This window comes from Fringilla coelebs (genome assembly GCF_963513975.1).
Source record: "Fringilla coelebs genome assembly, chromosome: 36".
NCBI lineage: Eukaryota > Metazoa > Chordata > Aves > Passeriformes > Fringillidae > Fringilla > Fringilla coelebs.
In genome coordinates this window covers 868,335-895,065 of record NC_140062.1, presented here as the reverse complement: position 1 = coordinate 895,065, position 26,731 = coordinate 868,335, and the positions used below count along the sequence as shown (strand labels likewise).

At 56.2% G+C, this 26,731-nt stretch overlaps 2 protein-coding genes across 2 annotated transcripts; one reads left to right on the top strand and one right to left on the bottom strand.

Annotated features, from left to right (window-relative positions):
• Window positions 1-1,881: 1,881 nt before the first annotated feature.
• Window positions 1,882-13,248, top strand: LOC311164760 (zinc finger and SCAN domain-containing protein 16-like; the record flags this gene model as incomplete). The annotated part of the gene is made up of 3 exons (XM_084224340.1): window positions 1,882-2,262; window positions 6,251-6,368; window positions 12,590-13,248. Coding segments are annotated over 3 exons (1,158 nt in total), but the record flags the coding sequence as incomplete, so codon positions are not given.
• Window positions 13,249-17,936: 4,688 nt separating this feature from the next.
• LOC311164759 (natterin-3-like) lies at window positions 17,937-18,950 on the bottom strand (the record flags this gene model as incomplete). Its single annotated transcript, XM_084224339.1, has 1 exon — window positions 17,937-18,950. A coding segment is annotated over one exon (1,014 nt), but the record flags the coding sequence as incomplete, so codon positions are not given.
• Between the last annotated feature and the right edge of the window lie 7,781 nt (window positions 18,951-26,731).

The window sequence follows — 26,731 nt, the reverse complement described above, 5'->3', positions numbered from 1 at the left end:
TTTTCACCGATTTTCCTCGGAAAAAACCCCCAATTTCCACCGATTTTCCCGGGGAAAAAAATCCCATTTTTTACTGAATTTCCTGGGAAAAAACCCCAATTTCCACCGATTTTCCCGGGGAAAAAAGCCAAATTTTCACCGATTTTCCCGAAAAAACCCAATATTCACCGATTTTATGGGGAAAAAAATCTATTTTCACCGATTTTCCCGAAAAAACCCCAATTTTCACCGATTTTCCTGGGAAAAAACTCAATTTTTCAGCCCCCCTCAGGCCCCGCCTCCACACGCTTCTCGCGTTCCCATTGGCTCTCGGCGCTGTCAATCATTCCCACAGCCAGCCCTTCTTCCTCCCGCCCCTCTTTGCCGCGTCCCGTGCTCCCATTGGCTGTCCCAGCTGTCAATCTTTGCTCCAGCTTCCCGCCCCCATCCCGCCGTGTGGGCGTGGCCTCCTGGTAATTGACAGCGCGCTCGCCCAATGAGGGGCGGAGCTTCGCCGCCTCCCCCACGTACGCCGGGGCCGGGGGGGGGAATTTGGGGAGGGGGGAGAAATTTGGGGTCCCGGGGACCCCCCGGGACCCCCCGGGAGCCCCGGGAGCGCCGGGGGGCGGGGCCGGGCCCGGCCGCTCCCGCGCTTTGTGTCGGCGAGCGGCGGCGGCGGGGCCGGGGCCGGCCCGGGGGGGCCGCGGGAGGGACCCCCAGGTTTGGAGGGGGGGGAGGGGCTGGGGGGGACCCCCGGGTTTGGGGGGCGAGGGGCGGCACCCCCAGACTGGGGGGGCTGGGAATGGGGGGGCGGGGTAGGACCCTCGGGCCGGGGGGGCTGCGGGACCCTCGGGGGGGGAGGGGGAGTGAGGACCGGGGGGTGCGGGGTGGGGAGGGGACCCCTAGGTTTGGGGGGGCTGCGGGACCCCCAGGGTTTGGGGGGGCTGCGGGACCCCCAGGGTTGGGGGGGGCTGTGGGACCCCCGGGTTTGGGCGGGGGCTTCAGGGTGGGGAGGGGGTCGGGGACCCCCCAGGGTGGGGGGGCTGCAGGGTCGGGACCCCGGTCTGGGGGGGTTTGGGGACCGCGGGGGGGAAGGGGGGGTCGGGACCCCAATTCCGCGGGGGGGCGCATTGCAAAGGTCGGGGGGGTTGGGGGGAGGTGGGGCCGGGGGGGGGTAATTTGGGGAGGGGGTCCCCAATGCCGGGGGGGTTTGTAAAGGCGAGCTGGGAATTTGGGGGAGATCCCTCCTTCACCCCGGGAGGGGTCCCCAATAGAAGGGGGGGATCAATTTGGGGAGGGGGTCCCCAGTGCCGGGGGGGGTTTGTAAAGCCAGGCTGGGAATTGGGTGGGGGTCCCTCCTTCACCCCGCGAGGGATCCCCAATCCTGGGGGGGTTAATTTGGGTGGGGGTCCCTCCTTCACCCCAGGAGGGATCCCTAATCCTGGGGGGCGTTAATTTGGGTGGGGGTCCCTCCTTCACCCCGCGAGGGATCCCCAATCCTGGTGGGGTTAATTTGGGTGGGGGTCCCTCCTTCACCCCGGGAGGGATCCCTAATCCTGGGGGGCGTTAATTTGGGTGGGGGTCCCTCCTTCACCCCGGGAGGGATCCCTAATACCGGGGGGGGGTTAATTTGGGTGGGGGTCCCTCCTTCACCCCGCGAGGGATCCCTAATCCTGGGGGTGTTAATTTGGGTGGGGGTCCCTCCTTCACCCCTCCCTCCCTCCCTCCGCAGACCCTCGGCGGGGCAGGATGGAGCCGCCCCCTCCCCTCCCTCCTTGCCGCGCCCCGGCGGCGCCCCCCGCCCCTCCGGGCGGTCCGGTCGGTCCGGGCTCTCCGGTCGGTCCGGTCGGTCCGGGCTCTCCGGTCGGTCCGGTCGGTCCGGGCTCTCCGGGCTCTCCGGTCGGTCCGGGCTCTCCGGTCGGTCCGGTCGCTCCGGGCTCTCCGGGCGGCTCGGTCGGTCCGGTCGCTCCGGGCGGTCCGGGCGGTCCCGGCGGCTCGGGCGCGGAGCAGCGGCGGCTCCGGTTCCGGCAGTTCCGGTACCAGGAGGCGGCGGGCCCGCGGGAGGCGTGGCGGCGGCTGCGGGAGCTGTCGCGGCGCTGGCTGCGGCCCGAGGAGCGCAGCAAGGAGCAGATGATGGAGCTGCTGGTGCTGGAGCAGTTCCTGAGCATCCTCCCCGAGGAGATCCAGAGCTGGGTCTGGGTGCGGCACCCCGAGTCCGGCGCGCAGGCCGTGGCGCTGGCCGAGCGGTTCCAGCGGGAGCCGGCCCGGCCCGGGGAGCGGCAGGTGGGGATTGGGGATGGAGACCCAAAATTGGGAGTGATCCATCCCTCCCCGGGGTTCCTTCCATCCCTGCTGGGGGAGTCTGGGCTCATTCCCAGGGAAAAACCCAAAATTGGGGCTGGAAAGGGGCTCGTGGGTGCCTAAATCCCCTTGGCAGCTTTTTGGGGTCCTGAGCACCAGGAGAGGAGGTGGGAGAGGGTCTGGATTTTGGGGTGTTCTTCCATTCCTCCCATTCCATCTCATTCCTGCTCATTCCTAGGAAAAAACCCCAAAATTCAGGCTGGAAAGGGGCTCGTGGGTGCCTAAATCCCCTTGGAAGAGGTGGGAGAGGCTCTGGATACGGGGTTCCGAGAGGGAGTTTGGGGGAAATCCTCGAAATTTGGAATAATTGATCCCCCCCCCTTGTGTTCCTCCCACTCCAAACCATCCCTGCTCATTCCCAGGGAAAAAACCCAAAACTGAGGCTGGAAAGGGGCTTGTGGGTGCCTAAATCCCCTTGGGAGAGGTGGAGAGGGTCTGGATTTTGGGGTGTTCACCCCGAAATTGGGAATTACTGGTCCCCCCCCTTGTGTTCCTCCCACTCCAAACCGTCCCTGCTCATTCCCAGGGAAAAAAACCCAAAATTCAGGCTGGAAAGGGGCTCGTGGGTGCCTAAATCCCCTTGGGAGAGGTGGGAGAGGGTCTGGATATGGGATTCCAAAAGGGAATTTGGGGGAATTCCCCCAGTTTGGGAATAATTGATCAATTGATCCCCCCCCCCTTCCATTCCTTTCTCTCTGTCCTATCCCTGCTCATTCCAAAAAAAAAAACCCCAAAAAACCCAAAATTGGGGCTGGCAAGGGGCTCGTGGGTGCCTAAATCTCCTTGGCAGCTTTTTGGGGTTCAGGGCACCAGGACAGCAGGTGGGAGAGGGTCTGGATTTTGGGGTGTTCACCCCCAAATTGGGGATAATCGATCCCCCCCCCGGGTGTTCCTCCCGCGGCAAGACGGCCCTGCTCATTCCCGGGCAGAAAAACCCCAAAATTGAGGGTGGAAAGGGGCTCGTGGGTACCTAAATCTCCTTGGGAGAGGGTCTGGATTTTGGGGTGTTCACCCCCAAATTGGGAATGATCGATCCCCCCCGGGGGTTCCTTCCATCCCTGCTGGGGGAGTCTGGGCTCATTCCTGGGGAAAAACCCAAAATTGGGGCTGGAAAGGGGCTTGTGGGTGCCTAAATCTCCTTGGAAGATGAGGGAGAGGCTCTGGATTTTGGGGTGTTCACCCCCAAATTGGGAATGATCGATCCCCCCCTTGTGTTCCTCCCACTCCAAACCACCCCTGCTCATTCCTGGGGAGAAAAACCCAAAATTGGGGCTGGAAAGGGGCTCGTGGGGGCCTAAATCCCCTTGGCAGCTTTTTGGGGTTCAGGGCACCAGGACAGCAGGTGGGAGAGGGTCTGGATTTTGGGGTGTTCTTCCATTCCTCCCACTCCAAACCATCCCTGCTCATTCCCAGGGAAAAAAACCCAAAATTCAGGCTGGAAAGGGGCTTGTGGGTGCCTAAATCCCCTTGGGAGAGGTGGGAGAGAGTCTGGATTTTGGGGTGCTCACCCCAAATTGGGAATGATCGATCCCCCCCGGGGGTTCCTTCCATCCCTGCTGGGGGAGGCCGGGCTCATTCCCGGGGAAAAAACCCAAAATTGGGGCTGGAAAGGGGCTTGTGGGTGCCTAAATCCCTTTGGAAGAGGTGGGAGAGGGTCTGGATACGGGGTTCCAAAAAGGAGTTTGGGGGAATTTCCCCAAATTTGGGATAATTGGCCCCCCCCTTCCATTCCTTCCTCTCTGTCCTATCCCTGCTCATTCCAAAAAAAAACCCCAAAAAACCCAAAATTGGGGCTGGAAAGGGGCTCATGGGTGCCTAAATCCCCTTGGCAGCTTTTTGGGGTTCAGGGCACCAGGAGAGCAGGTGGGAGAGGGTCTGGATGTGGGATTCCAAAAGGGAGTTTGGGGAAATTCCCCTAAATTTGGAATAATCGATCCCCCCCTTGTGTTCCTCCCATCCCTGCTGGGGGAGGCTGGGCTCATTCCCAGGGAAAAAACCCAAAATTGAGGCTGGAAAGGGGCTCGTGGGTGCCTAAATCCCCTTGGAAGATGAGGGAGAGGGTCTGGATTTTGGGGTGTTCACCCCGAAATTGGGAATGATCGATCCCCCCCGGGGGTTCCTTCCATCCCTGCTGGGGGAGTCTGGGCTCATTCCCGGGGAAAAAAAACCAAAATTCAGGCTGGAAAGGGGCTCGTGGGTGCCTAAATCCCCTTGGCAGCTTTTTGGGGTTCAGGGCACCAGGAGAGGAGGTGGGAGAGGGTCTGGATTTTGGGGTGTTCTTACATTCCTCCCACTCCAAACCATCCCTGCTCATTCCCAGGGAAAAAAACCCAAAATTGAGGGTGGAAAGGGGCTTGTGGGTGCCTAAATCCCCTTGGCAGCTTTTTGGGGCACCCAAAACCCTTTTGGGGATCTCCAGCACCCAAATTCCCTCAGGAGCTTTAGGGGGTCCTGGGCCCCAGAATCCCCTCTGGGGATCCTGGGAACCCAAAACCCCCCAGGATCTTTTGGGGGTCTTGGGAACCCCAAACCCCACAGGATCTTTTGGGGGTCCTGGGAACCCCAACCCCCCCAGGATCTTTTGGGGGTCCTGGGAACCCCAAAGCCCACAGCAGCTTTTGGGGGTCCTGGGAACCCAAAACCCCCCAGGATCTTTTGGGGGTCCTGGGAACCCCAAAGCCCACAGCAGCTTTTGGGGGTCTTGGGAACTCAGAATCCCCCGGCATCTTTTGGGGGTCCTGGGCACCCAAATCCCCTCAGGGGATCCCCAGCACCCAAATCCCCTCTGCAGCTTTTAGGGGTTCCCTGACCCCAAAATCCCCTTTTGGGGGTCCCCAACACCCAAACCCTTTTGGGGGTCCCCAGCACCCAAATCCCCTTTTGGAGTCCCCAGCACCCAAATCCCCTTGGGGGTCCCCAGCACCCAAACCCTTTGGGGGTCCCCAGCATCCAAACCCTTCTGCAGCTTTTGGGGGTCCCCAGCACCCAAATCCTTTGGGGTCCCCAGCACCCAAACCCTTTTGGGGGTCCCCAGCACCCAAATCCTTTGGGGTCCCCAGCACCCAAACCCTTCTGGAGCCTTTTGGGGTCCCCAGCACCCAAATCCCCTGTGCAGCTTTTGGGGTCCCCAGCACCCAAATTCCCTTTTGGGGTCCCCAGCACCCAAATTCCCTTTTGGGGTCCCCAGCACCCAAACCCTTTTGGGGTCCCCAGCACCCCAAACCCTTATGGAGTTTTTGGGGGTCCCCAGCACCCAAATCCCCTTTCGGGGGTCCCCAGCACCCAAATCCTTTGGGGGTCCCCAGCATCCAAATTCTCTTTTGGGTTCCCCAGCACACAAATCCCCTTTGGGGGTCCCCAGCACCCAAATCCTTTTGGGGTCCCCAGCACCCAAATCCCCTTTTGGGGGTCCCCAGCACCCAAACCCTTTTGGGGGTCCCCAGCACCCAAACCCTTCTGAAGCTTTTGGGGGTCCCCAGCACCCAAATCCCCTTTTGGGGTCCCCAGCACCCAAGTCCTTCTGGAGTTTTTGGGGGTCCCCAGCCCCCAAACCCTTTTGGGGTCCCCAACACACAAACCCTTTTGGGGGTGCCCAAAACCCAAATCCCCTCTGCAGCTTTTGGGGGTCCCCAGCACCCAAATCCCTTTTGGGGGTCCCCAGCACCCAAATCCTTTTGGGGTCCCCAGCACCCAAATTCCCCTTTTGGGGTCCCCAGCACCCAAACCCCTTTTGGGGTCCCCAGTCCCCAAACCCTTTCGGGGGTACCCAGCACCCAAACCCTTCTGGAGTTTTTGGGGGTCCCCAGCACCCAAATCCCCTTTTGGGTGTCACCAGCCCCCAAACCCTTTTGGGGTCCCCAGCCCCAAACCCTTTTGGGGTGCCGGGTCCCCCGACTCTCGCTGTCCCCAGGTGACCGTGCGGGTGAAGCTCGAGGAGCTGCAGCCCCCCGGAGCTTTGGGGGTCCCCCCGAGCCCCCCATCGGAGCCCCCCCGGGAGGAGGAGGAGGAGGAGGAGCCGCGGGAAGGAGGTACCGGGGTGGGGGCGGGGAGGGGGTGGGGACCCCAAAAACGGGGAGGGGGAACGGGGAGGGGGTGGGGAATCATCTCAGGGACCCCAAAAACGGGGTGGGGGTGGGGAGGGACCCAGGAATCATCTCAGGGACCCCAAAAATGGGGTGGGGGTCAGGATGGTCTCAGTGGGGCCAGAACCCAAATCCTGGGGGGAAAAACAAAACTCAGCGGAGGAAAATCCCAAATCCTGGGGGAAAAAATCCCAAATTCTGGAGTAAAAATCCCAAACCCTGGGGTGAAAATCGCAAATCCTGGGGTGAAAACCCGAAATTCTGGGATCAAAAACAACCTCAGAGGACCAAAAACCCAAATCCTGCGGGGGAAAACAAAACTCAGTGGAGCAAAAACCCCAATCCTGGGGTGAAAAACCCCAAATCCTGGGGGAAAAACAAAATTCAGTGGAGGAAAATCCCAAATCCTGGGGTCAGAACCCCAAATCCTGGGGTAAACAACAACCTCAGAGGACCAAAACCCCAAATCCTGGGGTCAAAACCCCAAATCCTGGGGTCAAAATCCATCTCAGTGGTCCAAAACCCAAATTCTGCATCAAAAACCTCAATCCTGAGGTCACAAACCACCTCAATGGAGGCAAAACCCCAAATCCTGGGAAAAACCCCAACCCTTTGGGCATAAAACCATCTCAGAGGGACAAACAACAACTTTTGGGGTGAAAAAAACATTTCCTGGGTTAAAACCATCTCAGAGAGCTCCAAACCATCTCAGGGGGCTCCAAACCATCTCAGAGAGCTCCAAACCATCTCAGGGGTCTCCAAACCATCTCAGAGAGCTCCAAACCATCTCCATGGGCTCCAAACCATCTCAGGGGGCTCCAAACCATCTCAGAGAGCTCCAAACCATCTCAGAGAGCTCCAAACCATCTCCATGAGCTCCAAACCATCTCCATGAGCTCCAAACCATCTCAGAGAGCTCCAAACCATCTCAGAGAGCTCCAAACCATCTCAGGGAGCTCCAAACCATCTCCATGAGCTCCAAACCATCTCAGAGAGCTCCAAACCATCTCAGGGGGCTCCAAACCATCTCAGGGAGCTCCAAACCATCTCCATGAGCTCCAAACCATCTCAGAGAGCTCCAAACCATCTCCATGAGCTCCAAACCATCTCAGAGAGCTCCAAACCATCTCAGAGAGCTCCAAACCATCTCAGGGGGCTCCAAACCATCTCAGGGGGCTCCAAACCATCTCAGGGGGCTCCAAACCATCTCAGGGAGCTCCAAACCATCTCAGAGAGCTCCAAACCATCTCAGAGAGCTCCAAACCATCTCAGGGGGCTCCAAACCATCTCAGGGAGCTCCAAACCATCTCAGAGAGCTCCAAACCATCTCAGAGAGCTCCAAACCATCTCCATGAGCTCCAAACCATCTCAGAGAGCTCCAAACCATCTCCATGAGCTCCAAACCATCTCCATGAGCTCCAAACCATCTCAGGGGGCTCCAAACCATCTCAGGGGGCTCCAAACCATCTCAGGGGGCTCCAAACCATCTCAGGGGGCTCCAAACCATCTCAGGGGGCTCCAAACCATCTCAGAGAGCTCCAAACCATCTCAGAGAGTTCCAAACCATCTCAGAGAGCTCCAAACCATCTCCAGGAGCTCCAAACCATCTCAGAGAGCTCCAAACCATCTCAGAGGGCTCCAAACCATCTCAGAGAGCTCCAAACCATCTCCATGGGCTCCAAACCATCTCAGAGAGCTCCAAACCATCTCAGGGGGCTCCAAACCATCTCCATGGGCTCCAAACCATCTCCATGAGCTCCAAACCATCTCAGAGAGCTCCAAACCATCTCAGGGGGCTCCAAACCATCTCAGGGGGCTCCAAACCATCTCAGGGGGCTCCAAACCATCTCAGGGGGCTCCAAACCATCTCAGGGGGCTCCAAACCATCTCCATGAGCTCCAAACCATCTCAGAGAGCTCCAAACCATCTCCATGAGCTCCAAACCATCTCAGAGAGCTCCAAACCATCTCAGAGAGCTCCAAACCATCTCCATGGGCTCCAAACCATCTCCATGAGCTCCAAACCATCTCAGAGAGCTCCAAACCATCTCAGGGGGCTCCAAACCATCTCAGAGAGCTCCAAACCATCTCAGAGAGCTCCAAACCATCTCAGAGAGCTCCAAACCATCTCAGAGAGCTCCAAACCATCTCAGGGGACTCCAAACCATCTCAGAGAGCTCCAAACCATCTCAGAGGGCTCCAAACCATCTCAGAGAGCTCCAAACCATCTCAGGGGGCTCCAAACCTTCTCAGGGGGCTCCAAACCATCTCAGACAGCTCCAAACCATCTCCATGGGCTCCAAACCGTCTCAGAGAGCTCCAAACCATCTCAGAGAGCTCCAAACCATCTCCATGAGCTCCAAACCATCTCCATGAGCTCCAAACCATCTCAGAGAGCTCCAAACCATCTCCATGAGCTCCAAACCATCTCAGAGAGCTCCAAACCATCTCCATGAGCTCCAAACCATCTCAGAGAGCTCCAAACCATCTCAGAGAGCTCCAAACCATCTCAGAGAGCTCCAAACCATCTCAGGGGGCTCCAAACCATCTCAGAGAGCTCCAAACCATCTCAGGGGGCTCCAAACCATCTCATGGGGCTCCAAACCATCTCAGGGGACTCCAAACCATCTCAGAGAGCTCCAAACCATCTGAGAGAGCTCCAAACCATCTAAGAGAGCTCCAAACCATCTCAGAGAGCTCCAAACCATCTCAGGGGACTCCAAACCATCTCAGAGAGCTCCAAACCATCTCAGGGGACTCCAAACCATCTCAGAGAGCTACAAACCATCTCAGAGAGCTCCAAACCATCTGAGAGAGCTCCAAACCATCTCCATGAGCTCCAAACCATCTCCATGAGCTCCAAACCATCTAAGAGAGCTCCAAACCATCTCAGAGAGCTTCAAACCATCTCAGAGAGCTCCAAACCATCTCAATGGGCTCCAAACCATCTCCATGAGCTCCAAACCATCTCAGGGGGCTCCAAACCATCTCCATGAGCTCCAAACCATCTCCATGAGCTCCAAACCATCTCAGAGAGCTCCAAACCATCTCAGGGGGCTCCAAACCATCTCCATGAGCTCCAAACCATCTCAGAGAGCTCCAAACCATCTCAGAGAGCTCCAAACCATCTCCATGGGCTCAAACCATCTCAGAGAGCTCCAAACCATCTCAGGGGGCTCCAAACCATCTCAGAGAGCTCCAAACCATCTCAGGGGGCTCCAAACCATCTCAGAGAGCTCCAAACCATCTCAGAGAGCTCCAAACCATCTCAGAGAGCTCCAAACCATCTCCATGGGCTCCAAACCATCTCAGAGAGCTCCAAACCATCTCAGAGAGCTCCAAACCATCTCCATGAGCTCCAAACCATCTCAGAGAGCTCCAAACCATCTCCATAAGCTCCAAACCATCTCAGAGAGCTCCAAACCATCTCAGAGAGCTCCAAACCATCTCAGAGAGCTCCAAACCATCTCCATGGGCTCCAAACCATCTCAGGGGGCTCCAAACCATCTCATGGGGCTCCAAACCATCTCCATGGGCTCCAAACCATCTCCATGAGCTCCAAACCATCTCAGAGAGCTCCAAACCATCTCAGGGGGCTCCAAACCATCTCAGGGGGCTCCAAACCATCTCAGGGAGCTCCAAACCATCTCAGAGAGCTCCAAACCATCTCAGAGAGCTCCAAACCATCTCAGAGAGCTCCAAACCATCTCCATGGGCTCCAAACCATGTCAGGGGGCTCCAAACCATCTCAAAGAGCTCCAAACCATCTCAGGGGGCTCCAAACCATCTCAGGGGGCTCCAAACCATCTCAGGGGGCTCCAAACCATCTCAGAGAGCTCCAAACCATCTCCATGGGCTCCAAACCATCTCAGAGAGCTCCAAACCATCTCAGGGGGCTCCAAACCATCTCAGAGAGCTCCAAACCATCTCAGAGAGCTCCAAACCATCTCAGGGAGCTCCAAACCATCTCCATGGGCTCCAAACCATCTCAGAGAGCTCCAAACCATCTCAGAGGGCTCCAAACCATCTCAGAGAGCTCCAAACCATCTCAGAGAGCTCCAAACCATCTCAGAGAGCTCCAAACCATCTCCATGAGCTCCAAACCATCTCAGGGAGCTCCAAACCATCTCCATGGCCTCCAAACCATCTCAGAGAGCTCCAAACCATCTCCATGAGCTCCAAACCATCTCCATGAGGTCCAAACCATCTCCATGGGCTCCAAACCATCTCCATGAGCTCCAAACCATCTCAGAGAGCTCCAAACCATCTCCATGAGCTCCAAACCATCTCAGAGGGCTCCAAACCATCTCAGGGGGCTCCAAACCATCTCCATGGGCTCCAAACCTTCTCCATCGGCTCCAAACCATCTCAGAGAGCTCCAAACCATCTCAGAGAGCTCCAAACCATCTCCATGAGCTCCAAACCATCTCAGGGAGCTCCAAACCATCTCCATGGGCTCCAAACCATCTCAGGGAGCTCCAAACCATCTCAGAGAGCTCCAAACCATCTCAGGGGGCTCCAAACCATCTCAGAGAGCTCCAAACCATCTCCATGAGCTCCAAACCATCTCAGGGAGCTCCAAACCATCTCCATGAGCTCCAAACCATCTCAGGGAGCTCCAAACCATCTCCATGAGCTCCAAACCATCTCAGGGAGCTCCAAACCATCTCAGAGAGCTCCAAACCATCTCAGGGGGCTCCAAACCATCTCAGAGAGCTCCAAACCATCTCCATGAGCTCCAAACCATCTCAGGGAGCTCCAAACCATCTCCATGAGCTCCAAACCATCTCAGGGAGCTCCAAACCATCTCCATGAGCTCCAAACCATCTCAGGGAGCTCCAAACCATCTCAGGGAGCTCCAAACCATCTCCATGAGCTCCAAACCATCTCAGGGAGCTCCAAACCATCCCAAAGTGTTCCAAACCCCCTTTCTCGATCTCTCCCCTCCCCGTTGTCCCGATTCCCCCCCCACGGGTGAATTTCTTTGCCCCGCGGTCCGAACCGGACCCTCCCCACCCCCGATGGGTCCCGGACTGTCCCGATCCCGCCTTTCCCCATCCCGAACCCCCCCTGTTCCTTCTCCTCTCCCCGCAGATCCCACCACGACCCTGATCCTCCCCTTCCCCATCTGGAACCCCCCTTTTCCTTCTCCTCTCCCCATCACGACCCCGGATCCGCCCCTTCCCCATCCCGAACCCCCTCTGTTCCTTCTCCTCTCCCCACCACGATCCCGGATCCGCCTTTCCCCATCACGAACCCGTCCCTGTTCCTTCTCCTCTCCCCACCACGACCCCGATCCCGCCTTTCCCCATCACGAACCACCCCTTTTCCTTCTCTCCCCGCAGATCCTACCCCGATCCCGCCTTTCCCTATCACGAACCCCCCCTTTTCCTTCTCCTCTCCCCGCAGATCCCACCCCGACCCCGATCCCGCCTTTCCCCATCTGGAACCCCCCTTTTCCTTCCCCTCTCCCCACCACGATCCCGGATCTGCCTTTCCCCATCCCGAACCCCCCTTTTCCTTCTCCTCTCCCCACCCCGACCCCGGATCCGCCCCTTCCCCATCCCGAACTCCCCTTTTCCTTCTCCTCTCCCCACCACGACCCCGATCCCGCCTTTCCCCATCCCGAACCCCCCCCGTTCCTTCTCCTCTCCCGGCAGATCCCACCACGACCCCGATCCCGCCTTTCCCCATCCCGAACCCCCCTGTTCCTTCTCCTCTCTCCACCCCGACCCCGATCCCGCCTTTCCCCATCCCGAACCCCCCCTGTTCCTTCTCCTCTCCCCACCACGACCCCGATCCCGCCCTTCCCTATTCGGAACCCTCTCTGTTCCTTCCCCTCACCCCGCAGATCCCACCCCGACCCCGATCCTGCCTTTCCCCATCCTGAACTCCCCTTTTCCTTCTCCTCTCCCCACCCCGAGCCCGGATCCTCCCCTTCCCCATCCCGAACTCCCCCTGTTCCTTCTCTCCCCACCCCGAGCCCGATCCCACCTTTCCCGATTCCGAACCCCCCCCTTTCCTTCTCCTCTCCCCGCAGATCCCACCCCGAACCCGATCCCGCCTTTCCCCATCCCGAACCTCCTCCTTTCCTTCTCCTCTCCCCACCACGACCCCGGATCCGCCTTTCCCCATCACGAACCACCCCTCTTCCTTCTCTCCCCGCAGATCCCACCACAACCCCGGACCCGCCCGTTCCTGTCCCACCGACCACCCCCGCACCCCAGCGCCGCCGAGCCCGCCCCGACCCCTCCGGTCCCGTTACCGGTCCCGGTACCGCATCATCCCCGGTGCCGCTCCCGTCGCGGCCGTTCCCGTGCGGGCAGTGCGGGAAGAGCTTCGCCCGCCTGACTCACCTGCGGACCCACGAGCGGACCCACAGCGGGGCCAAACCCTACGGCTGCGGCCACTGCGGGAAGCGCTTCGGCCACCTGAGCACGCTGACCACGCACCGGCGGCTGCACACCGGGGAGCGGCCCTACGGCTGCGGGCACTGCGGGAAAAGCTTCACCAACCCCTCGGACCTGAGCAAGCACCGGCGCTCGCACACCGGGGAGCGGCCCTACCCCTGCCCGGCCTGCGGGAAGCGCTTCAGCCAGCAGTCCAACCTGAGCATGCACCGGCGCAGCCACAGCGGGGAGCGGCCCTACCCCTGCCCCGCCTGCGGGAAGAGCTTCAAGTACCTGGCGGACCTGACGGTGCACCGGCGCTCGCACACCGGGGAGCGGCCCTTCCCCTGCGGCCGCTGCGGGAAGAGCTTCAGCAACAAATCCTCGCTGGCGCGGCACGGCCGCACCCACGGGAGGGCGGCGGGGAGGGATAAGTGAGGGTGGAGGGGTGGGAGAGGAGGGGAGACCCCCCGAGGGTGAGGGGGGTACGGGGGTGGAGAGGGGAGAGGGGTGGGGGAAAGGGAGTGGTGGGTCAAACGTGGGTGAGGGTGGAGGTGAGCTGGTGTTTGGTGTCTCCGTGATCCCATTCCAGCTCCCAGAGATCCCACACGGTTTATGGGACATCCCCCATCCCCTGGTGGCCCCAGGATTCTCCTGAAGCAGCTCAAACATGGGTGAGGATGGAAATGAGCTGGTGTTTGGTGTCTCCGTGATCCCATTCCCAGCTCCTGGGGATCCAGGATGGGCTGTGGGACATCCCCCATCATCCCCTGGTGGCTCCATGGTCCCATTCCCAGCTCCCAAAGATCCCACATGGCTCATGGGACATCCCCCATCCCCTGGTGGCTTCAGGATTCTCCTGAGGTGGCTCAGACATGGATGAGGATGGACATGAGCTGGTGTTTGGTGTCTCCGTGATCCCATTCCCAACTCCTGGGGATCCCACATGGTTTGTGGGACATCCCTCATCCCCTGGTGGCTCCATGATCCCATCCCAGCTCCCAGAGGTCGCCCATGGCTGGGATTGATGTCTCCCATGACCCAGTGGCTTCAGGATTCTCCTGAGGTGGCTCAAACATGGATGAGGATGGACTTGAGCTGGTGTTTGGTGTCTCCCATCCCCTGGTGGCTCCATGGTCCCGTTCCTGGTGATGCAGGATGGGCTGTGGGACATCCCCCATCCCCTGGTGGCTCCACGATCCCATTCCCAGCTCCCAAAGATCCCACATGGCTGTGGGACATCCCTCATGGCCTGGTGGCTCTAGAACTGTCCTGAGGTGGCTCAAACATGGATGAAGTTGGACTTGAGCTGGTGTTTGGTGTCTCCCATCCCCTGGTGGCTCCTTTATCCCATTCCCTGCTCCCAGAGATCCCACATGGTTTATGGGACATCCCCCATCCCCTGGTGGCTCCACAATCCCATTCCCAGCTCCTGAGGATCCAGGATGGGCTGTGGGACATCCCCCATCCCCAGGTGGCTCCTTTATCCCATTCCCAGCTCCTGGGGATCCAGGATGGTTCATGGGACATCCCCCATCCCCTGGTGGCTCCATGATCCTATTCCCAGCTCCCAGAGATCCCACATGGTTTATGGGACATCCCCCATCCCCTGGTGGCTCCACGATCCCATTTCCCCACAAAATCCCCTCAATCCCTTTCTTCCCCCTCCCAGGAAATTCGGGGCCTCCCCAAATTCCTGCTTCCCCCCCCCCCCCAGTTTGGGGTCTCCCCAAATCCCTCCCTCCCTGCACCCCCCGAGAATTCCAGCACCCCCAACCCCTCCCTCAATCCCACCACCCCAAAATCCCGAACATCCCCCCACCCCCCAATTTGGAATTGGATTTTTTCCCTGAATTTTGGGATTTTTTTCCCCTCCTGAGCTCCCTCAGGACATCCCACCCCAAGATCCCTTTGAATTCCTTTTTTGGGGATTTTTTCTCGTTTTTCCTTTGCTTCCAAAATCTGTTTTTTGGTGAAAATGGGAAATTCAGGTGGAAAACGTCACAGGGATGAAGGGTGTGCCAGGAAAAGGAAAAACGGGGGAGAAAAGCCAAAAATAGGGGAGAAAAGCCAAAAATGGGGGAGAAAAGCCAAAAATGGGGGAGAAAAGCCAAAAATGGGGGAGGAAAACCAAAAATGGGGGAAAAAAGCCAAAAATGGGGGAGAAAAACCAAAAATACAGGAGGAAAACCAAAAATGTGGGAGGAAAACCAAAAATGTGGGAGGAAAACAAAAAATGCATGAGAAAAAACCAAAAATATGGGAGAAATCCCCAAAAATAAAGGAAGAAAAGCAAAAATATGGGAGAAAAAGCAAAAATATGGGAGGAAAATCAAAAATATGAGAGAAAACCCAAAAAAATGGGAGGAAAAGCAAAAATAGAGGTGGAAAATCAAAAATAGGGGTGGAAAATCAAAAATAGGGGAGAAAAATCAAAAATAGGGGAGAAAATCCAAAAAATGGGAGGAAAATCAAAATTCTGGTAGAAAAACAAAAATATGGGAGAAAACCCCCAAAATAAAGGAAGAAAACCAAAAATATGGGAGGAAAATCAAAAATATGGGAGGAAAACCAAAAATGTGGGAGAAAAAAAAGCCAAAAATGGGAGGAAAATTAAAATTCTGGGAGAAAATCGAAAATATGGGAAAAAAAAAAAACCAAAAAATACAGGAAGAAAACCCAAAAATATGGGAGAAAAACCCAAAAATATGGGAGAAAAAAACCAAAAATATGGGAGAAAAAAACCAAAAATATGGGAGAAAAAAACCAAAAATATGGGAGAAAAAACCCAAAAATATGGGAGGAAAACCAGAAATTCAGGAGAAAGCCTAAACCCAGCGATTTCAGATTAAAATCTCCCCAAACCCTGAGGGATTTCAGGAAATAAAACCTCAAATCCAAGGGATCTCCTGGGGTTCAGAATGAAAAAATCCTCGAAATCCAAAGGTTTTTCCTGGGTTTCAGGAAAAAAAATTTCCCAAATTTCACGGATTTTCCTGGGTGTAAAAATTAAAAAAAAACCCACAAAACTCGAGGGGTTTTTTGGGTTTAAAAATTTAAAAAATCCTCAAAATTCAAAGGTTTTTCCTGGTTTATAGAATAAAAAAAATCCTCAAATCCCGAGGGTTTTCTTGGGTTTAAAAATTTTAAAAATCCTCGAAACCCAAAGGTTTTTCCTGGGTTTAAAAATTAAAAAAAATCCTCAAATCCCGAGGGTTTTCTTGGGTTTAAAAATTAAAAAAATCCTCGAAACCCAAAGGTTTTTCCTGGGTTTAAAAATTAAAAAAAATCCTCAAATCCCGAGGGTTTTCTTGTGTTTAAAAATTAAAAAAATCCTCGAAACCCAAAGGTTTTCCTGGGTTTAAAAATAAAAAAAAAAAAACCAAAATTCGAGGGTTTTTTGGGTTTAAAAATTAAAAAAAACCCTCAAAACTCAAAGGTTTTCCTGGGTTTCAGAATTTTAAAAATCCTCAAATTCCGAGGGTTTTCCTGGGTTTAAAAATTAAAAAAAAATCCTCAAATCCCAAGGGTTTTCTTGGGTTTAAAAATTTAAAAAATCCTCGAAACCCAAAGGTTTTTCCTGGGTTTCAGGATTTAAAAAATCCTCAAATCCCGAGGGTTTTCTTGGGTTTAAAAATAAAAAAAAAAAAACACCAAAACTCAAAGGTTTTTCCTGGGTTTCAGGGAAAAAAAAATCCTCAAATCTCGAGGGTGTTCCTGGGTTTAAAAATTAAAAAAAAAAAAACAAAAAACAAAATTTGAGGGTTTTCTTGGGTTTAAAAATTAAAAAAAAATAAACCAAAATTCAAAGGTTTTCCTCGGTTTTAGGAAAAAAAACCCCAAATCCCGTGTTTTTTCCTGGATTTCAGGAGAAAACTTCCAAAACTCAAATTTTCCTGGATTTCAGGAAAAGCCCTGAGGGTTCTCCTGACTTTCTGCTGTTTTTGTCAGATTTTTGGGGAAAAAAACCCGAAATTCCACCAGAACCCAAATTTTCTGCATTTTGGGGTCAATTTTATGCCCCAAAACCCCAAAACCCCGCAGCAAAGCCGAGCGTTCCCACGGATTTTTGGGGGTTTTTTGGGGATTTTTGGGGTTTTTTTGGGGAAAAAATCAGAATTCCAGGGGTTCACCCCCAGTTTCCTGCTGGAATTTTAGGGCGAAAAAACAAAATTCCACCAGAACCCAAATTTTCTGCATTTTGGGGTCAATTTTATGCTGCAAAACCAGAAAACCCCAAAACCCCACTGAGCGTTCCCACGGATTTTTGGGGTGGTTTTTTTTGGGATACAATCAGAATTCCAGGGGATCCCCCCCAGTTTCCTGCTGGATTTTTGGGGCGAAAAAACAAAATTCCAACAGAACCCAAATTTTCTGCATTTTGGGGTCAATTTTATGTCGTGAAACCCCAAAACGCCAAAACCCCAAGCTGAAGCAAAGCGTTCTTGTGGATTTGGGGGGTTTTTTTGGGATAAAATCAGAATTCCAGGGGTTCACCCTCAGTTTCCTGCTGGATTTTTGGGGCAAAAAAGCGAAATTCCACCAGAATCCAAATTTTCTGCATTTTGGGGTCAATTTTATGCCCCAAACCCCCGCACCAAAGCCGAGCGTTCCCACGGATTTTGGGGATTTTTTTTGGGATAAAATCAGAATTCCAGGGGTTCACCCCAATTTTCCTGCTGGATTTTTAGGGCGAAAAAACGAAATTCCACCAGAACCATTTCCCTGCATTTTGGGATCACCTTTAAACCCCAAAACCCCACACAAAAGCCGAGCGTTCCCACGGATTTTTGGGGATAAAATCAGAATTCCGGGGGTTCACCCCCATTTTCTGCTGGATTTTTAGGGTGAAAAAACGAAATTCCACCAGAATTATTTCCTGCATTTTGGGGTCACCTTTATTCCCCAATTCCCCGCACCAAAGCCGAACATTCCCGTGGATTTGGGGTTTTTTTGGGGGGATAAAATCAGAATTCCGGGGGTTTCCTGCTGGATTTTTAGGGCGAAAAAACGAAAATCCACCAGAACCCAAATTTTCTGCATTTTGGGGTCACCTTTATACCCCAAACCCCCGCACCGGAGCTGAGCATTCCCGTGGATTTTGGGGTATTTTTTGGGATATAAAATCAGAATCGCGCGGTTTCCCCGGGGCAGGGCGGCAGCTCGGCGATGCGGCGGCATCCCCCGAGCTCGCCGTGCGCTCCGGTAACCCCGGTGCTCCAGGCCGTGCCCGCGATCTCCACGCGGTGCGGGCGGCCCGAGCGGAACTCCCGCGTCAGCCTCGCCCGGAACGGCACCCGCAGCCGCCGCCGGAGCCCGCGGAGAACCACGGAGCACTCGGAACGCGCCGGGATCTCCAACCGGACCCGGTGCGACCTCGACACGAACTCGGTGACGGCGGCGCCGCCGACCCACGGCACCGAGCTGGCGTTGCCCGCCTCCCACCCGCCGCGCTCGGTCAGCAGCAGCGGCGCCGCTCGGAGCACCCCGCGGGCGGCCGCCAGCGCCGGTAGCTCCGAGCTCCATCCCCGCTCCGCCTCGCCGGACTCCTCCAGGCTCACCCAGACCGCGGCCGCCTCGCAGGCTCCGTTCCTCGCCGCCGTCCGCGCCAGCTCGGCCGGTTCGGCGCTCTCCGCCGCCGCGGATCCGTTGTAGGACACGTCGGCGATGGAGAGCCCCGCCGCGCCCTGGCGCACCACCAGCACCTCGTACCACTTGTACCACAGCTCCTCGCCGTCCACGGCCACGAAAAGCGCCTGCTGCTCCCGGGACACCTTGCCCAGCCCCTCGGGACTGCGGCCCACGAAGATGTCGGTCAGCGGGCAGCCCTCCACGGCGCCCGGCGGAGCGGAACCGAAGGACGCGGCCGCCCAGTCGAGCGCCTCGAAGCCGCCGGGGTTGAGCAGGAGGTGGAAGTCGGAGCTGCGCAGCTCCCGCTCGTTCCACGGGAAGGAGCAGAAGGGGCCGCGGGAGGGATCGAAGGAGCCCAGGCTGCAGCCGCGGGCACGCGTGGAACACACGAACTCGGCGCGGCCCGAGCGGCGGTTCGGGCTGGAGACGGCGTCGGGCGGGACGGAGCCGCGGAACGGAGCCCAGAGGAGCCAGCGGGAGGCGGGCACGGAGCGGGGGCGGCGGGAGAGGGGGCGGGAGGGAGCTGGGGGGAGAGGGAGGGACTGGGATGGAATTGGGAGGGACTGGGAGGGGATTGGGATGGACTGGGAGGGACTGGGAGGGACTGGGAGGGGATTGAGATGGACTGGGATGGAACTGGGAGGGACTGGGATGGAAACTGGGATGGACTGGGAGGGAACTGGGAGGGGATTGAGATGAACTGGGATATACTGGGAGGGGATTGGGAGGGGATTGAGATGAACTGGGAGGGATTGGGATGGACTGGGATGAACTGGGATGGACTGGGATGAACTGGGATGGACTGGGAGGGACTGGGAGGGGATTGAGATGGACTGGGATGGGCTAGGAGGGGATTGAGATGGACTGGGAGGGACTGGGATGGACTGGGAGGGGATTGGGAGGGGATTGAGATGGGCTGGGAGGGACTGCGAGGGACCGGGAAAGGACTGGAATGGGACTGGGAGGGAACTGGGATGGAAACTGGGAGGGACTGGGAGGGAACTGGGATGGGCTGGGATGAACTGGGATGAACTGGGATGGACTGGGATGGACTGGGATGGACTGGGAGCGGTTCGGGCTGGAGACGGCGTCGGGAGGGACGGAGCCGCGGAACGGAGCCCAGAGGAGCCAGCGGGAGGCGGGCACGGAGCGGGGGCGGCGGGAGAGGGGGCGGGAGGGAGCTGGGGGGGAGAGGGAGGGACTGGGATGGACTGGGAGGGACTGGGATGGACTGGGATGGACTGGGATGGACTGGGATGGACTGGGATGGACTGGGATGGACTGGGAGGAGACTGGGATAGATTGGGATGGACTGGGATGGAACTGGGATAGATTGGGATGGACTGGGATGGGCTGGGAGGGGATTGAAATGGGCTGGGATTGGAATGGATGGGGACTGGGATGGACTGGGATGGACTGGGAGGGGATTGGGATGGGCTGGGAGGGACTGGGAGGGTCCGGGAAAGGACTGGAATGGGACTGGGAGGGAACTGGGATGGAAACTGGGAGGGACTGGGAGGGACTGGGAGGGACTGAGATGGACTGGGAGGGGATTGAAATGGACTGGGATGGACTGGGATGGGCTAGGAGGGGATTGAGATGGGCTGGGAGGGAACTGGGAGGGACTGGGATGGACTGGGATGGACTGGGAGGGACTGGGATGGACTGGGATAGACTGGGAGGGACTGGGATGAACTGGGAGGGACTGGGACGGACTGAGAGGGAACTGGGATGGACTGGGAGGGACTGGGAGGGAGTGGGAGGGGATTGAGATGGGCTGGGAGGGAACTGGGATGGACTGGGAGGGAACTGGGAGGGGATTGAAATGGACTGGGATGGACTGGGAGGGACCGGGAAAGGACTGGAATAGGACTGGGAGGGAACTGGGATGGAAACTGGGAGGGACTGGGAGGGAACTGGGATGAACTGGGATGGACTGGGAGGCACTGGGATGGAACTGGGATGGACTGGGATGGACTGGGAGGGACTGGGAGCGGTTCGGGCTGGAGACGGCGTCGGGCGGGACGGAGCCGCGGAACGGAGCCCAGAGGAGCCAGCGGGAGGCGGCCACGGAGCGGGGGCGGCGGGAGAGGGGGCGGGAGGGAGCTGGGGGGAGAGGGAGGGACTGGGATGGACTGGGAGGGACTGGGATGGACTGGGAGGGACTGGGAGGGAGCTGGAAGGGGATTGAGATGGGCTGGGATGGACTGGGAGGGACTGGGAGGGACTGGGAGGGGACTGGGAGGGACTGGGATGGACTGGGAGGGGACTGGGATAGATTGGGATAGATTGGGATGGACTGGGATGGACTGGGATGGACTGGGATGGGATGGGCTGGGATGGACTGGGAGGGACTGGGATGAACTGGGAGGGACTGGGATGGACTGGGATGGAACTGGGAGGGGATTGAAATAGACTGGGATGGACTGGGATGGGCTGGGAGGGGATTGAGATGGACTGGGAGGGACTGGGAGGGATTGGGAGGGACTGGGAGGGAGTGGGAGGGAACTGGGAGGGACTGGGAGGGACTGGGAGGGACTGGGATGGACTGGGATAGATTGGGATGGACTGGGATGGACTGGGAGGGACTGGGAGGGATTGAGATGGGCTGGGAGGGACTGGGATGGATTGGGAGAGAACTGGGATGGACTGGGAGAGAACTGAGATGGACTGGGATAGATTGGGATGGACTGGGAGGGAGCTGGAAGGGAGCGGGAGGGACTGGGATGGAACTGGGATGGACTGGGAGGGGATTGAGATGGACTGGGATGGACTGGGAGGAAAGTGGGAGGGACTGGGATGGACTGGGATGGACTGGGAGGGAACTGGGAGGGATTGGGACGGACTGGGAAGGAACTGGGAGGAGATTGGGATGGACTGGGATGGGATTTGGAGTGAATCGGGAGGGACTGGGATGGGATTGGAATGGACTGGGAGGGAACTGGGACATACTGGGAGGGACTGGGCGGGACTAAAACCAAACTGGGAGGGAACTGGGATGGACTGGTCCGTACTGGTCCGTACTGGTCCGTACTGGTCCGTACTAGGATGGGCTCCAGGCCGGCACTCACCAGGGCGCTCCTCGCGGCTCCTTCCGGGGACCGCCGGGATCCCCGGAGCTCCCGGAATTCCCGAATCTCCCGGAATTCCCGATTTTCCCGACCCTCCCGCGCTCGCGAGCAGCAGCAGCAGCAGCGCCGGGAGCTGGGGGGGCCCCGGGGCCGTCACCGAACCCCGGGACCGGCCCGAACCCCGGGACCGAACCCCGGAACCCCCCGGGACCGAACCCCGGGACCGGAACCGAACCCCGGGACCGAACCCCGGAACCCCCCGGGACTGAACCCCGGGACCGAACCCCGGGACCGGAACCAAACCCCCCGGGACCGAACCCCGGAACCCCCCGGGACTGAACCCCGGGACCGAACCCCGGGACCGGAACCGAACCCCGGGACCGAACCCCGGAACCCCCCGGGACTGAACCCCGGGACCGAACCCCGGGACCGGAACCGAACCCCCCGGGACCGAACCCCGGAACCCCCCGGAACCCCCGGGACCGAACCCCGGCACCAGAACCCCCGGAAGCCCCCGGAACCCCCCGGGACCGAACCCCCGGGACCGAACCCCGGGACCGAACCCCGGAACCCCCCGGGACTGAACCCCGGGACCGAACCCCGGGACCGGAACCGAACCCCCCGGGACCGAACCCCGGAACCCCCGGGACCGAACCCCGGCACCAGAACCCCCGGAAGCCCCCGGAACCCCCCGGGACCGAACCCCCGGGACCGAACCCCGGGACCGAACCCCGGAACCCCCCGGGACCGAACCCCGGGCCCGAACCCCCCGAACCCCCCGGGACTGGAACCCCCGGAACCCGCCCGAACCCCCCGGGACCGAACCCCGGAACCCCCCGGGACTGAACCCCGGGACCGAACCCCCGGACCGAACCCCGGAACCCCCCGGGACCGAACCCCGGGACTGGAACCCCCCGAACCCCCAAGGACTGAACCCCCCGGCACCGGAAACCCCCGGGCCCGAACCCCCCGGGACCGGAACCGAACCCCTCGGGCCCGAACCCCCCGGGATCCCCCGGGACCGGAACCCCCCAGGACTGAACCCCCGGCCTGAACCCCCGGGACCCCTCGGGACCGGAACCCCCCGGGACCGAACCCCCCGGGACCGAACCCCCCGGGACCGAACCCCGGGACCGGAACCGAACCGCCCGGGACTGAACCCCCCGGGACCCCCCGAACCCCAGGACCCCCCGGGACTGAACCGCCTGGGACCGGAACCCCCCCGGGACTGAACCCCGGAACCCCCCGGGACCGGCCCGAACCCCCCGGGACCGAACCCCGGAACCCCCCGGGATTGAACCCCGGGACCGAACCCCGGAACCCCCTGGGACCGAACCCCGGGACCGGAACCCCCCGGGACGGAACCCTGTGACTGAACCCCCCGGGACCGAACCCCGGGACCGGCCCGAACCCCCCGGGACCGAACCCCGGGATCCCCCGGGACCCCCGGAACCCCCCGGGACCGAAGCCCGGCACCGGAACCGAAGCCCGGGACTGAACCCCAGCACCGGAACCCCCCGGGACTGAACCCCCGTGACCGAACCCCGGGACCCCCCGGGACCGGCCCGAACCCCCCGGGACCGAAACCCGGGACCGAACACCCCGGGACCCCCCGGGACTGAACCGCTCGGGACCGGAACCCCCGGAACCGGAACCCCGGGACCGAAGCCCGGGACCCCCCGAACCCCCCGGGCAATAAAGAGAAACTCCCAATTCCGGATTGCCAAAGGAAAAATGAAAAATACAAAAATTAAAAAAAGAAATTAAAATGTAGAATTAGAAAATAAAAGATTTGAAATGCAAAATTTTTAAGAAATTTAAAATTTTAGAGTTACAAAATTAAAAAAAAAAAAAATCCGAATTGCGAAATAAAAAAATTCAAATGCAAAATTACAAAAAAAAAAAATTTAAAATTCAAAATGAAAAACAATTAAAATTTAGAATTACAAAATAGAAAATTTAAAAGGCAAAAATTTAAAAAAAATTTAAAATCCGAATTACAAAATAAAAAATTTCAAATGCAAAATTAAAAAACCCCTTAAATTTAGAATTACGAAATAAAAAAATTAAAATGCAAAATTAAAATAAAATTAAAATTTAGAGGTAAAAAATAAGAAATTTCAAATGCAAAATTAAAAAAAAATTTAGGAAGTCAAAAATGAAAGGATTAAAAAACGAAAAAAAATCGAAAAATGAGGAATGATAAAAATCGAAAATGAAGAGGGCTTAAAATAAAAAATTAAAAATGAAAAATAAATTAAAAATTTAAAATAATTTATTAAAAACCCATTAAAATTCAAATATAAAAAGTTAAAATGAAGAAATTCAAAATTCATTTTTTAAAATTTCGGAACCGGAGCCGATCCCGGATTTTTGGGTGGAATTTGGCCGATTTTGGGTGCGGGGCGAGAAAATCCCTCCCCTCCCCCACCCCCATCCCCTCCCCCACCCAACCCCGCCCTACCTGCGGCGGCGCCATCGCGGGGCTGCGGAAAGATCCAGAACCTTCCTCAGCCCCTGCCGGGCCCAACGCCCGAACTTGGGGATCCCCAAACCCAAAATTCCCAATTTTGGGGCTCCCCCAATTCCCAGCTCCAATTTTGAGCTTTTCCCACCCAAAATTTGAATTTTGGGGCGTTCTCAGCTCCAAATTTTGGGGTTTTAGGGTCATTTTTTCCCAAAATTCCCAATTTTTGTTCCTTTCTGGCTCCAAATTTTGGGGCTCCCCAACCCCAAAATTCCCAATTTTGGGGCTCCCCCAATTCCCAGCTCCAATTTCGAGCTTTTCCCACCCAAAATTTGAATTTTGGGGCGTTCCCAGCTCCAAATTTTGGGGTTTCCCCTCCCCAAATTCCCATTTTTGGGTCCCCCCTTCAATTTTTGGGGTTTTCCTTCCCCAAATTCCCATTTTTGGGTCCTTTTTTCCCAAAATTCCCGATTTTTTGTTCCTTTCTGGCTCCAAATTTTGGGGTTCTCCAAACCCAAAATTCCAAATTTTGGGGCTCCCCCAATTCCCAGCTCCAATTTCGAGCTTTTCCCACCCAAAATTTGAATTTTGAGGCATTCCCAGCTCCAAATTTTGGGGTTTTTCCTCCCCAAATTCCCATTTTTTGGTCCCCTCCTTCAATTTTTGGGGTTTTCCTCCCCCAAATTCCCATTTTGGGTCCCTTTTTCCCAAAATTCCCAATTTTTGTTCCTCCCTCCCTTCAAATTTTGGGGTTTCCCAACCCCAAAATTCTGAATTTTGGGACTCCCCCAATTCCCAGCTCCAATTTCGAGATTTTCCCACCCAAAATTTGAATTTTGGGGCGTTCCCAGCTCCAAATTTTGGGGTTTTAGGGCCATTTTTTTTCCCAAAATTCCCAATTTTTGTTCCTTTCTGGTTCCCAATTTTGGGGCTCCCCCAATTCCCAGCTCCAATTTTGAGCTTTTCCCACCCAAAATTTGAATTTTGGGGCATTCCCAGCTCCAAATTTTGGGGTTTTGGGTCCTTTTTTCCCAAAAATTCCCAATTTTTGTTCCTACCTCCCTTCAAATTTTGGGGCTCCCAAATCCAAAATTCCGAATTTTGGGGCTCCCCCAATTCCCAGCTCCAATTTTGAGTTTTTCCCACCCAAAATTTGAATTTTGGGCCGTTCCCAGCTCAAAATTTTGGGGTTTTTCCTCCCCAAATTCCCATTTTGGGATTCCCCTTTTAATTTTTGGGGTTTTCCTTCCCAAATCCCCATTTTGGGTCCTTTATCCCCAAAATTCCCAATTTTTTGTTCCTTTCTGGCTCCCAATTTTGGGGCTCCCCAAACCCAAAATTCCGAATTTTGGGGCTCCCCCAATTCCCAGCTCCAATTTTGAACTTTTCCCGCCCAAAATTTGAATTTTGGGGCATTCCCAGATAAAAAATTTTGGGGTTTTAGGGTCATTTTTCCCCCAAAATTCCCAATTTTTGTTCCTTTCTGGCTCCAAATTTTGGGGCTCCCCCAATTCCCAGCCCCAATTTCGAGATTTTCCCACCCAAAATTTGAATTTTGGGACATTCCCAGCTCCAAATTTTGGGGTTTTCCCTCCCCAAATTCCCATTTTTGGGTTCCCCCTTCAATTTTTGGGGTTTTCCCTCCCCAAATCCCCATTTTGGGTCCCTTTTTTCCCAAAATCCCCATTTTTTTTCCTCCCTGGCTCCAAATTTTGGGGCTCCCCAACCCCAAAATTCCGAATTTTGGGGCTCCCCCAATTCCCAGCCCCAATTTCGAGCTTTTCACACCCAAAATTTGAATTTTGGGGCCTTCCCAGATAAAAATTTTGGGGTTTCCCCTCCCTAAATTCCCATTTTTGGGTCCCCCCTTCAATTTTTGGGGTTTTCCTTCCCAAATCCCCATTTTGGGTCCCTTTTTCCCAAAATTCCCAATTTTTGTTCCTCCCTGGCTCCAAATTTTGGGGCTCCCCCAATTCCCAGCTCCAATTTCGAGCTTTTCCCACCCAAAATTTGAATTTTGGGGCGTTCCCAGCTCCAAATTTTGGGGTTTTAGGGTCCTTTTTTCCCAAAATTCCCAATTTTTGTTCCTCCCTCCCTTCAAATTTTGGGGCTCCCCAAACCCAAAAATTCCCAATTTTGGGGCTCCCCCAATTCCCAGCTCCCATTTTGAGCTTTTCCCACCCAAAATTTGAATTTTGGGGCTTTCCCAGCTCCAAATTTTGGGGTTTTCCTCCCTAAATTCCCATTTTTGGGTCCCCCCCTTCAATTTTTGGGGCTCCCCAACCCCAAAATTCCGAATTTTGGGGCTCCCCCAATTCCCAGCTCCAATTTTGAGCTTTTCCCACCCAAAATCAGAATTTTGGGCCGTTCCCAGCTCCAAATTTTGGGGTTTTGGGTCCTTTTTTCCCAAAATTCCCGATTTTTTGTTCCTTTCTCGCTCCAAATTTTGGGGCTCCCCAACCCCAAAATTCCGAATTTTGAGCCTCCCCCAATTCACAGCCCCAATTTTGAGCTTTTCCCACCCAAAATTTGAATTTTGGGGCGTTCCCAGCTCCAAATTTTGGGCTTTTCCCTCCCCAAATTCCCATTTTTGGGTCCCTTTTTCCCAAAATTCCCAATTTTTGTTCCTCCCTGGCTCCAAATTTCGGGGTTTTCTCCCCAAATTCCCAATTTTTTGTTCCTTTCTCGCTCCCAATTTTGGGGCTCCCCAACCCCAAAATTCCGAATTTTGGGGCTCCCCCAATTCCCAGCT